The 13,777-nt window shown below is 40.7% G+C and overlaps 1 protein-coding gene across 3 annotated transcripts in view; it reads left to right on the top strand.

Annotated features, from left to right (window-relative positions):
* Positions 1–12,280, top strand: part of AK5 (adenylate kinase 5) — a 257,931-nt gene extending 245,651 nt beyond the window's left edge. For all 3 annotated transcript variants that reach the window (XM_043460931.1, XM_043460930.1, XM_043460929.1), the window contains one exon: positions 10,961–12,280. In XM_043460931.1, the coding sequence (XP_043316866.1) occupies positions 10,961–11,029 (69 nt within the window). In that variant the 3' untranslated portion in view covers positions 11,030–12,280. The remainder of the gene's footprint in view (positions 1–10,960) is intronic.
* The last annotated feature ends 1,497 nt before the right edge of the window (positions 12,281–13,777 follow it).

Raw genomic sequence — 13,777 nt, 5'->3', positions numbered from 1 at the left:
AATATTTCTCTATCAAAAGTCAACATTGCACCATTGTTTTCAACCATTTAGTGTTGTGGAGAAAAGGCCAAAACAAATTTGGAAGTAAACTTTTTTCAACTTGTATCTTTAAAGAAATATTTTACTGTCTTTCCACATAATTCAAAATTTGTGTCCAGATATAGGTCTGATTTTCACTGATCCTCAATGGCATGATAATTTTGTTTTAACTGAAGAACATTTTCTATAAGTATGTTTTATGTACCACTGTTTCTTGTTTTTCTCAAGTACACACAGATCTCTTCCTTCTACCCCGCTACCATCTGATAGAAATTTAATGTGAGCCACATGTGTAATTTTAAATTTTCTAGTAGCCATAATTTAAAGAGGAAAAGGAAACAAGTGACACATTTTACCAGGCCTGTGAAATCTGGTGTGCACTTCACACTCACAGCACACACAGCTCATTTGCAGTCGCCACGTTGCAAGGGCTCAGCAGCAACAGTGACTTCTGGACTAGACAGCTCAGTTTTCTTTCTATAAGCCACTCCATTATTTTCAATTTTTTTCTGTCTACTTTCTAGGAAAAATCCCAAAGTTGTCTTCCACGTTACCCAACTCAATTTTCTACTGCGTTGTTCCTACTTTCCAGCTACCAACATTGATTTTAATTCTCATGTGTGTTTTTTTGTATTTTTGCCTTAGCTGTTTCTTTTCATCTGATGCTGTTGCTATTCCAGTCTAAACCTGTTCTCATTTCATGACTTTCTGCTCTTATTGATAGCAACCATGTCTTCTTACATACTGCATACTGTTTAAACTAACAATGAAAGTGAAAATATTAGTCCTTGAGTTGTGTCGGACTTTTTGTGGCCCTATGGACTCCTCTGTCCATGGAATTCTCCAGGCGAGAATACTGGAATGGGTTGCCATTCCCTTCTCCAGCGGATCTTCCCAACCCAGGGATCAAACCCGGCTCCCCTGCATTGTAGGCAGGTTCTTTACCATCTGAGCCACCAGGGAAGCTCAAAATATACATTAATTGTCCCTGCTGTGTGCTCTTACAAACACCATTTTTCTCACCATCTTTGTATTTATCATGTTTTGCTGTTTATTTCTTTACTTCTCTACATCTACCAACAAGAAGTAAACTCTTTCCCCTTGCCATCCCTCTCCCTCTCCCTCTTTCTGACATTAATCAACACATACTTCTTCTATGGTGGGAAGTTCTGATTTCATGAAAATACTACCATCCTGTACACATCCTGAAGCATCTGGAAGTCAGTACATATTGCAGAAATGTTTTCTTTTAATAGTTACTAACATTCCATATTATATATATTATCTAATTTATTCAACCAGTTTATTTCTCATGTAGTTTGGTTACTACCAACTATGCAGTAAATAAACACACTCATTTAGGCTTTTGTTTCTAGTATGAGAGACTGCTGATCTATTTTAAGCAGAGACCTCTTAATCTCCTTCACCAATTTCTCCCAAGCCCACCAACCCCCCTTCCCCACCCTTCTGGCAGCCACCCATCTTTTCTCTGAGAGTCTGTTTTTACTTTGTTTTGTTTGCCTCTGTCATGACTTATTTCACTTAGCACAGTATCCTCTAGATGAGTCTATGTTGTCATTCTTTTCATGGCTGAGTAGATTTCCACTGTGTATACGTACCCCGTCGTCTTTATCTATTCATCTGCTGATGAATGTTTAGGTTGCTCCCATATCTTGATTATTGTGAACAGTGGTGCATATATGTTTTCCCATTAGTGTTTTTGTTTTCTTTGGGTAAATATCCAGAAGTGAAATTGCTGAATCATGTGGTAGTTCTGTTTTTAATTTTTTAAGGAACATCCATACATCCATATTATTTTCCACAGTGTGTGTAGCAATTTATATTCCCATCAACAGTACACAGGGGTTCTTTTTCTCTACGTCCTTATCAATATGTTATTTTTCGTCTTTTTGATAATAGCCATTCTGACAGGTGTGAGGTGACATCTCTCTGTGGCCTTGATTTGCATTTCCCTGATGAACTGTGACATTGAGCGTGTTTGCATGTGTCTGTCGGCCACCTGTATGTCTCTTTAGGAAAAGTACCTATTCTAGCCTTCTTCAAAATAGACATTTCATTTCCCACTCATTTCCCTTTCTCTCTCTGTTACACTGAGAATTCTTTGAAACACAGAAAAGCTTTGGGATTTCCCCGGTCCTGGATGCCTGGCCTCTTTGGTCAAGGCCCCACCTCAGCTGAGTTCCTTCTCAGTTCTGAGTCTGCAGCTTCCTCACATTCAGTCTGGACCTGCCTTGCCTGAGTGCTCCTAGCAACCTGGACCTGGAGACAGCCCTCTCTCCTGCCCGCTGGCCCCGGAGAAAGGAAGGTGCATGAAGGAGAGAGTGAGTGACTTAGAGGAACCCTGAGATTCTGTCCTCCCGCTTGGCAAATGAGACATAAATCTCCCGTCTGTCTCTGAGAGACTTAAGAAACTCATTTCTTATGACTCTGCTTGAAAGAATCTTCTTTCTACCCTCCGCCACCCTTCTGATCAGCAGGCTTTCACTAGATTCCCACAAAGAGCTTTTGATTCAGCCCAGCGTTCTCTGCACCCCTGTGGTCCTGTTGAAAAGAGTTGTGCTCACTGCAGGCTTGTCTTCCCCCAGAACAGCAGGCGGAAGAGAACGCCAGCCCTTTGTTCTCTTCTGAACACAGTCTTAATTGTCTTTCTCCGGTTGCTTTCATCATGGGCAGGCTTTGTTTTAACCAGCTCAGGGCAGTCCTTTCTTTGGGCTCCAGTCCCCTCTCGAGAACCTTCCCAGGAGCCACCGCCACGGATTCTACCAGCAGAGAATTGGCGCTGTTCCGTCCAGGGCCTTGCCAGAGTCCATAGACATTCATGGGGCGTCTCCAATGTCCAAATGCTGGGTGCTTGCTGCTGGGTATTCTGAGAGGAAAAGAGACGCGTCAGACTCTGCACCCACAGCATGGCTGTAAATGTAGTAATAGGATTTACAAAATGTTTCAAGTATTTGGAGGCACAGAACTTGGGCCTGGAGAGGCAGATAACAGTTTCAGAAAGAAGATGACATTTGAGCTGGGTCTACAGGGAGAGCAGAAGTTTCGAGCCAGATGGAAGGGAGGGGACCGAGGCGCTGACATGAGAAAGAGCCCAGTAATGCTAGTACAGGACGAAGTGCATACAGATGGATTAAAGCGGTGGCAGACTTGACTGAAAAGCAAGGTGAAGGCGTCATTCCTCCTTTATGCAATAAATTTTCTAGAAGGAATTATCCAGTAGAGATATGATCTGGGCCAAGTAGGTAATTTACAATTTCCTAGTATTCTCATTCACCAAGGAAAAAAAAAAAGTAACAAAAACCAAGTCATATTAATTTAACACTATATTTTCTTTAACCTAACATAGCCTAAATATTATCATTTTTACATTTAATCAATATAAAAAATAATATTGGGATGGTTTTACATTCTTTTTTTAATCTCTGTCTTCAAAATCTGGTACTTAAGCCTATCTCAATTCACGTGCTAAATTTTCATCAGAAATACTAGGATGGTATTTGTATTTCATAAAATTTACAGTTGAAAAGGTAGATTTCACATACTCAAGTTGTTCAAATATATTTTAAATTTTCCAATAGCTGAGTCAAGTATTAGTTTTTAAAGTTAATTTTAATTACAGAACATCAAAAACTTAATTCCTCTGGTGTACTGACCACATTTCAAGTGTTCAGAAGCCACCTGTGTCTGGTAGCTGCTGTATCCTGGGTAGTCCTAGCTTCTTTGAGGAAGTTTGAACTAAGCCCTGCAAGTAAGGAAGGGAACCACTGACTCATTTCAAGCAGGGACATGGCTGATCAGATCTGTTTAGAAAGGACAGTTTGTGGAGAAGGAAATGGCAGCCCACTCCAGTATTCTTGCCTGGGAAATCCCATGGACAGAGAAGCCTGGCAGGCTACAGCCCATGGGGTCACGTAAGAGTCGGACATGACTTAGCAACTAAAGAACAATAACAGCAACAACTAGGAGACATATTCCTATAAAACTGTTTTCCTTTTTTTGTGTGTTTGTTTATTCTCTTCATTCACCTCTTTGTCAACAATTGTATTATCAAAGATAATTGCACTATAAAACAAATATATTTTATCCTTTTCTATATGATTGTTCAAATGTTGATTTTCTTATTGACACCTGGACATAAATCATACAGCTTCACAAACTTGACATGTTTTTGATACTGCAATAGTTTTGTGCTTTACAGTCACAGCACATGATTAATCCTATTTTGCATGATTGTGTCAAGAAAGATAAATTGTATGCTGCACTCGAAAAAAGAAAAAAGAAAGGATTGTTTTTTTTTCCACCTCTGTGAAAAGATCTGTTAGTCAAATAAACTTCAGACAAAATTGGGAGGAGGAAAAGGAAGGAAAGATAGTAGCAAGTTTAAATGGGCAGACTGCTGTTACCCTGGGAAGTCCTGTGAAGAGAGCAGTCATCAACGTGCAGATTATGAATCATCCTTGTAGTTTTGTTAAAGCTCATCCTTAAAGCTCTCTAAAGTAAAGGTGTACATTGTCCTCCTTCTTTCTAAGGCCTTGAGAGTGAGAAGGAATGTGTGATGTGACCAGATTAATGAAATGGACAACTCCCCAGGGGCAGCCTTTTTCATGATCCTGACTTTGGAAAAGCGCATCTAATGATTGTCCACAGACATGCACAAGTTCTAAGCATCCCTCTCCTCTGGCCACAGGGATCCCTGTGGTTGAACAGAGGATGGGGTGAGAGGAGGAAGAAGGTGGCCCACACAATCAGCATAAACCACTCAGTGGCAGCTTGGGTTTGTCCCGGGAGCCCCATGGCGCCAATACATGAAAAATGAAACTCAAGCAATGTTTTGAATAGTGTGGGAAAATTCAGGAAAAACACTCCATCTGGGCAGTGTTTAAAACAGCCGACTATTTTATGGTTCATAAATTCATAGAACTAAAGAGAAAGAGTAGACAAAATGTGCCAGTCCTAGGGTGATATAACTACTTTCCTAATTCATGATCTGTTCCGCTGACAGCTGAGCAGAAATGTTATCTCTGACTGCTCTACTTTTCCTTTGAGAAGTCATGTGAAACCTCAGAAATTTAATCATAGCTCCTGTGCTCTGGCCTTTAGTTTTCTTATTTAAAAAATCTTTTGTATATTGGTCACTTAACTGCAGGACTTTATATCAAGTTTCAGAACAAGAAGGGTAAGTTCTTCAGGCAAATCCACTTACCTGGTTTTCAATTAAATTAAAGATATGAAAACCTCATACATTCTGACTCAGCTGATTCAGAACTGGAGCTCCTTTGGGGAAAGATCATGAGGTTTACTTTCAGTTTTCATGGGGAAAGAGGGTTGCTGTACATTGATATTATCAGCGCTGATTACAGGTTGAAAACTGACTGTAAGTGGGAGGATACCATATTTTCGAGTTTGCACAATTGCTGAGGAAGCTCTCTTCACACTGAACAGTCAGTGTGCTGTTTACACAGGATTCTCGTCTGTTCACTAAGGACTTAACACTAGCGCCTTGTGAGCTAGTTGAAATTTGCTGAAGTTGTGAGCACCGAGAATAGTTCCTGTTGCTTAGAAAGCACTTAGGAGGTTGGTTCTTTTCCATTTCCTATGAGTTCCACAGTTACATATGAAAATATAAGCCACTGGTTGTTCTCTTAAAATACTCCCCTTGTGGGTATTAGATGAGATTCAGGAAATGTCCAGGTAATTGCTCAAGAACTGACAGATTTGGAGAGTAGACAGAAGGCTTTCGTCCCACTCTGTTACTTGGGCTCTCTTTCGCTCCATAAAGTCCAACCCATTCTTTTCCCAACATGCTCATGCCCACATGCACGCGCACACACACACACACACACACACACATCTGTGTGCACCTCATTGGCTCTAAAATTCTATTCTCAGAGTCTTGCTTCTGGGGGCCTAATGAGGGTCTCAGATTAGCTTCATAGATTTCCCACTCACCCGAGTCAAAGGCTGCTTTCTCCATCTAGAAAGCCTGATTATTTGATTTTGTCTTGAAATCTCCTCACGTCCTTGGGCTCCTCAGAGGCACACACCACAGCACGTGACTCTGGATGGCAATGAGCAGCTTTCTTTTCTTTAATTAAATAAATAAATCCCTGGATTTAAGCCACAAAGCAAAATGAAGAAGGGAGGTTTTGGATGGAAATAGAAGTGGGAAATGGTCCAGTTAAAGCTCCAGAGCATGACTCACTCCTGCAGCCAAGCTCGCAGCTCCCCCCAGACATCAGCCTTGGCCTGATTGACAAGATCCTGCTGAAATGCTTTCTACCCCCTGGTCTCCTCTATTGGAAAATACCAAGTGTCACCCTTCAGATGCTTGTGCTCACTCCCTCTTGTATCTAAAACCAAGTTGCCCATCTTTTACAGAGGGGAATCCCATACCATTCTACAAAGTCCAGATTGCGGGTCAGAAAATAGACTCCAACAGTGTATTTCTGTCCCTACAACAGCCTGTTTATGTAAAGAAAGGGAAGAAGGAATGGGAAAATGAGGGTATTTTTTCTTTTTTCTTTAGCCTTTATTGAAATATAGTCAATTTACGATGTGTTAGTTTCAGGTGTCAGCAAAGTGATTCCATTATACTTATGTATATACACATACTTCTTAAGACTCTTTTCCATTATAGGTTACTGCAAGATATTGAGTACAGTTCCTGTGCTTCCCTGGTGGCCCAGGGGTGAAGTATCTGCCTGCAATACAGGGGGCGCGGGTTCCATCCCTGGGTCGGCAATGTCCCCTGGAGAAGGAACCCACTCAAGTATACTTGCCTGAGAAATCCCATGAACAAAGGAGCGTGGCAGGCTGTAGTCCACGGGGTCACCAGAGTCAGATACAACTTAGCGACTGCACCACCACCATTACCACCACTCTGTGCTATACGATAGGTCCTTGTTGTTTATCTATTTTACATGGGGTAGTCTGAAAAGGGAAAAGTGTTAGTCGCTCAGTCATGCCTGACTCTTTTTCGACCCCATGCACTGTAGCCCGCCAGGCTCCTCTGTCCTTAGAATTCTCCAGGCAAGAATACTGGAGTGGGTAACCATTCCCTTCTCCAGAATATCTTCCCGACCCAGGGATTGAACCTGGATCTCCTGCATTACAGGCAGATTCTTCTTTAGTGTCTGAGCCACAGGGAGTCACCCAGTAATAAGTATATTTTAATTTCAAACTCCTAATTTATCCCTCCCCAATGCCTTTTCCCTTTGGTAACCATAAATTTGTTTTCTATGTCTATTAGTCTATTTCTGTTTAGTAAATAAGTTCATTTGTGTCATTATTTTTAGATTCCACAAATAAGCAATACCATATGGTATTTGTCTTTTTCTGACTTACTTCACTTAGTGTGACAGTCTCTAGGTCCAGCCATGTTGCTGCAAATGCCATTATTTCATTCTTTTTAATGGCAAGATAATATTTCATTGTGTATATATACCACATCTTCTTTATCCATTCATCTGTCAATGGACCTTTAAGTGGCCTCCATGTCATAACTATTGTAAATAGTGCTATGAACACTATGGTACATGTATTCTTTCAAATAACAGTTTTCTCCAAACATATGCCCAGGTGTGAGATCACCGGAGAGGATCAGTGGAGAGGTGGAAAGTGTCACTGGAGAGGACACTTTCTTTCATTCAACTTCTCTTTCCTTTGCCTACCTCTCTAGAGTCAAGCTCTGAGGGTACAAATGCTGAGTGATGGGCTTATTGTCAAAGAGCTGGCTGTGTAGATATTTGGGATAGTGGTAGGTTATATCTGGCCAAGAAGTAAAAAGTTGAATATCACGGTGAATTGCAGCCACTTCAAAATGTTGAAAGAGCCATTAGTTCATTATGATGATGAGCAGGCAAAGGTTAACAATAGAAAGAAATGTTGTTGTAATGAACAAATGTGTTTTCATCAGAGTCTAGAATAAATTCTGGATAACAGTCAACCAAATTATGTGAATTTGACACTGGCATTACACCAAATTAGCAGGTTATCAATCAACAAAAAATGGAGGAAAAAAGAGAGGATGTAATCAGTGTTCATTTAAAAGAAATTTTTTATACTAATAACTTATCAGTCTTAGGAAACATGATGTGTATTAGATAGAAGACAAGAAGTGGGAAACATAAGCATGAGTTTCTTTTGGAAGGATGAAAAATTTAGAAAAGCATGTAAGGTTACAAGTGCTGGGTGGTGTTGGTTAGAAAAGAATGGATTGGAAGAGGGAAATGTTACAGAACAAGTTAGTAGAAATAGGGCATGTGTTAGGTCAGTTAAATGCAACTAGAGAGTTCAACACGACATTATGGAGAACAGATAAAGAGGAAACTGCAAAATATCGACCACCTTGTGGGGATAAGAGAGGACCCATAACTAGTTAGGGTTTGTCCGAATGAAGCAGAGGCTGTAACCAAACTGAAAACCCCTCTACAGGCGTCCCTGGATTAGATAATTATAATGAGAATACTTACATGCAAATAAAGTAGAAGGTGACTTGGGGTCAATCCGTAGTCTAATTAGCTGCTTCTTCTGGGGAAGATGGAGTGAACTTTGGGAAGTGTTTGTGCCAGGTACAAAGCATTGGAAACCAAGACAGAAAACTTACAAGGATGTACTGAAAGGTACATCCCTGAGTCTTTCTGCTCAGGGAACTTCCTGGGGAACAGAGATCCGATACATCTTGCACTGATACAGTCACAGATCATGTAAATAATAAGCCTAGTGCTATGGATTTACCTCTTCTCACCCACCCTCGGTGACAGGAGGTGAGGAAAGTGGGTTCACAGTCTTTTTTTCTCTTCCCTCCTCCCAGTATTTGAAAAGGTGGGTTAGAGGACCTGCCCAGCAGGACGGCAGGCAGTGGCAGGGGACATAGTGTGGATGAACCTTGAAAACATGCTTAGTGAAAGAAAAGTCACAAAAGACTATGTATTGTATGATTCCATTTATATAAAATGTCCAAACAGGCAAGTCTATGGAGATACAAGCTCATCCCAACCTATTCTTCTAGCCTCCCCTCTTCCTTTGAAACTAGCTTGCACAAAGAATGTAGACAGGAGTTGAACCAATCATCTAGTGTTTCTCAAAGTGTGGTCCAAGATGACCCACATCAAGATCCTTGGGAGAACTTATTAAATATGCAGATTAGAAGGCCAGCCCAAACTCACCAAATGAGAACCTCTGGAGATGAAGTCTGAAGAAGCTCACTACCCTACCCCTTCTGTGAGTCTCATTCCAGTCACCAGGCTTCTACTTTCTATGGACATTACGTGTGCAGTGGGACAAATCTCAGCGGTTGGCACAATTTTAGGGAATTTTGAGAGGAAGGGGTAGTAGTGCCTTCATGCCCAGAAAATCAGCTCCCCGCTGCTTCCTCTGTGGCTGGCTCCTTGTCCCGGTGTATGAACAGTCTCCAAGAGGACTCTGCCCTTAGCGTTTAGCACCCCTGCAAGTTGAGGTCCCAGCTTTTATCTCCACACTTGTCCCTCTTATCCCCCAAATTCTGCCCTATTCATACCCTGCCCCAAACACTCCAGAACACTCAGAAGTCTCATTTTAACTAACTCAAGTCTTCCCATGACCTTTAACAGTAACTTGTTTACCTTAATAGGCTCCTGGCTAGTCTTTGCTGCTGTTGTTAGGCCAGTTTTAGGTTCACCGCAAAATTGAGCTCTAAGTAGAGTTCTCATATGCTCCCTGGCCCAAGATACACACAAACTCTCCCACTATCAACATCCTACGCAGAATTCCCTGGAGGTCCTAGTAGTTAGGATTCCAGGTTTTCACTGCCATGGGTCCAGGTTGAATCCTTAGTCAGGGAACTGAGATCCTGCAAGCCACGAGACAGAACCAGAAAAACACCCCCCCCCCCCCAGCCAAAACATCCCACACAGGAGTAGCACATACATTATAACTGATGAAGCTATATCAACACATCATTACCACTCAACAGAATTTATATTATGGGCTCACTTTTCTTTGGCTGCACTGGGTCTTAGTTGCAGCATGCTAACTGTTAGGTGTGGCATGTGGGATCTAGTTTTCTGACCAGGGATAAAAGCTGGGCCCCTGCATTGACAGCACAGAGTCTTCAGCCACTGGACCACCATGGGAGTCCCAGGGTTCACTCTTGGTGTGGCATGTTCTATGGGTTTCAACAAAGGTATAGCAGCGTGGGTCCATCATTACATTTTCACACAGAATAGTTTCACTACCATAAAACTCATGTGTTCCACTGACTCATTCCTCTCTCCCCCCAACTCTCAATATTTTTATCATGTCTCCATAGTTTTGTCATTTTTCCATTGTTATAGTGTATGCAATGTTTTGAGATTGGCTTCTTTCATTTAGTAATATGCATTTACATTTCCTCCATGTCTTTTCATGGTTTGAGAGACCATTCCTTTTGAGCTCTAAACAATATCCCATTGTTTGGATGACCACAATTTATCCACTCACCTAACTAAGCTCATCTCTGTTGCTTCCAATTTTTTGCAATCATGAATAAAGCTCCTGTAACCCTGCGTGCAGGTTTTTGTGTGGACTTGTTTGCATAAGTACCAAGGAGCACAAACTGTTGGATCATATGCTAAGAATGCTTAATTTGTAAGAAACAGACAAATGGTTTTCCCAAGTGGCTGTACATTTTGCATTCCCGTCATTCTTGTGCCTCCCCACCCTCACCAGCATTTGATGATGTTTTAGACTTTCCCCATTCTAACAGGTGTGTAGTGGTATCTCATTTTGTTAATTAGGCACCTAGTTTTTAAACAACTACCCTTTTCTCCATGGTTATGGAGTCCTGTTTTAAACTTTTGCACTGCAACTTATATTACTAAAAATGGTCTTATTTATAAACATTTCTTAAAACTAACTTTCTCTATCTTCCTTTTAAACATAGATAAATGCAGAGGGCACACCAGAAGAAGTTTTTCTTCAACTCTGCACAGCTATTGACTCTATTTTCTGAAGGCAAAAAACGCATGTATGTTGAGAGTGGAACAGAGAAAAATATTAAAAGGTTCATCGCTTAACACAGTATGTTTCAATTTAAACCTGTGTGTCCCCCGCCTCGAAATCCTGACATTGCTGTTTGCTTCCCAGCTTGACCTGAGAGGTGTGTGGAAATCATGCATGGTGTATTTGGTATTACCCAGCCTTTTCTTCCTCAGACAGTAGTCTGCACTCACAGCACGCACTCTTTTCTGTCACCTCAGAGCTAAATTAGTATGTGAACAGCAGTGCAGTGCCCGTCTGTCAGGTGTGCCTTCAGAACTAATCATTTGATTCTACTCGCCTCAGAGAGGGAGGAGTTAGTGTCCTTAATGCCCCATCACATCTCCCTTCCTCTCTTCAAGATTTGTTGTTACCTAAGGCCCTTAATATGGGGGGCAAGCTGGGGCATCTCCCTCTGCAAGCTGTTTCCTCAAAGTCTCATCCAGCTCAGAACCACAGAGATTGGGTTAGCAAGTGAACACCAACTGTTCCTAAGAAATTTGATTAAACTTCTAAAAATGTTATAAGAGCTTTTTAAAATTTGAAAGTGTATAGCTTTTTTGAAGATAGCAAAATCTAGACTAGTCACCGATAACATTTCTCTATTCATTTCTGTAAAACTGGCGACTTGGAATACTGTCACATTGGCTAAAAGAACAAACTGGATAAACTGTCTAACTTAGACTCTTCTATAAAACAGTTGGTGCATCTGGGGAATTATACATTAATACCAATGACCACATGGAATTTCAAAGCATGAGGTGATTTGTTATTGCATTCACTGGACTAACGTCAACTTATGCCACCTGTGTAGTTACCAAGCAAATAAGAAATGTAATAACAAAACTGACGTGGGAGGAAGGGGCATGTCAGTACACGATGTTTTAACAGAGTTTAATGCTGTATTTGTTCCACAAAGGCCCTTTACAGAGGTTTGCAAACCTTATATCCATATGTAAAATTGTGTTTCCTCAAATCAAACCAGTGAAGTTTGGGTTCTCTTTTGTGCTACCAGCTGCCAAGTCAGAGTTTCTTATATATTCTACTGGAAGAATTGCATTTAGTCACTTACAAAAGACCACAGTTTTAGTTTGCATGATTTTTTTTTTTTCCCTTCAATGGTTGTGCAGGATTGAAGGATTCATTTCTGGGACAGAATTGTATTTTTAAAATCTTTTTTTTTTTTCTTGAAATGGATATGTACAAATAAAATAAATGGAACACAGGATAACTCTTTTTCTATTTATTTGTAACTCACATCATTCTGGAAAGCATTTGAAGCCTTATTCCAAACAGAATTTCAAAGGCAAACACAGTAATAGTTGAGATTTATGATATGCTCATATGGTTTTAATTTTGGCCATAGATCAGTTTTGAGCTATTACAGAGAGCACTCTCAGTGTATTCATGATACATGGTAATTTTCATATTTCCTTTTACTCTAGCAGTCATTCTTAAACAGAAATGTCAGTGTTTGCTAAAGAAGAAATTAAATTTCTTTGGTTACAATTACGTCTCTATTAACAAAGAGGGGCATGTTCCTACAGCTCACACAGTTGTCAAATACTTTATTACTACCCCCAAGTTGTAACACTCTCTACAGGGGAACACAAGGAGTATTTGAGCAAATTAGAGAGAGAGTTACAGGATGAAAATTATCAGTTGTGCCAGAAAACACAAAATGACTCTTTGTCGAGATTAACATTCTTTAAACACATACCACATGTTGGTAAACAGTCCATGCCCACCACAGCTTTGACAGACAGCAGGGCAGCAGACAAGCTCAGCCATGGCTTTGATGACTGCAGTTGGCTACCCTCTTAAGAAAAAAAAAAAATTAGCAGGGGTAAATGGCTTTGCCCCAAAGAGTATCTAGAGGTACAAATCAAGTCTCCTACAAAACTGCCTAAATAGTCTACTGATTTGAATGGCTTGACATGACATCACTAAGATTGTATAGTAGGAAAGGACCTTAGAAGTCTCTGCCCCTGGAAGAAGACCTTGTCTGTATGTATAAAATATCAAAACACAAACTCCTTTACAATGACCTACATTCAGAGCCTCACTTGATCTGGCCTTGTAGCCTTTCTCACCTCAACAGCTACCACTCTCCTCTTGCTCATCTGGTTCAAATGACACTGGCCCTCTGTTGCCTGAACAAGCTAAGCTCTCTACTGGATCAGGACCCCTGGCTTTGCTATCTTTCTGCCTCTTCCTCCAGAATATCCACAAGGCTAAATCCCTCACCCCACTTAGGTCTCTGTTCAAACTGATTTTCTTGCTGAGGTGTTCTCTGAGTACTCCTTCTAAATGACAGACTGGTCCTAATAATTCTATCTTTTTTTTTCAAGCATTATTTTTCTTCACAGCATTTATCTCTGCCTAAAATTATATAGTATTTTTTATTTACTTGTTCACTGCAGATCTTCGGCATTAGAATATAAGCTTCAGAAAGGCAAGGCTCCATATCCTCAGTTCTACACATAGCCATCATTATGGAGGGCTAACACTTAAATCCTCTGAACCTTGGTCTTCTCATATGTACAGTGGAGGTCACACCACAAGCAGCCTCATAGAGGTGTTGTGAGGATTAAAGAGGTCAATAATACATGTAAATCACTTACTAGTTCCTAGTGCTCAGTGAAAGGCAGTTCTTTGTCAACATTTACTGAGTGACTCGTTTAAACAACTGAAACTAGGACCCAGAATTTCCATTCTAGTT

This window comes from Cervus canadensis, chromosome 2, assembly GCF_019320065.1.
Source record: "Cervus canadensis isolate Bull #8, Minnesota chromosome 2, ASM1932006v1, whole genome shotgun sequence".
NCBI classification, from domain to species: domain Eukaryota; kingdom Metazoa; phylum Chordata; class Mammalia; order Artiodactyla; family Cervidae; genus Cervus; species Cervus canadensis.
This window is presented reverse-complemented; position numbering and strand designations above follow the sequence as displayed.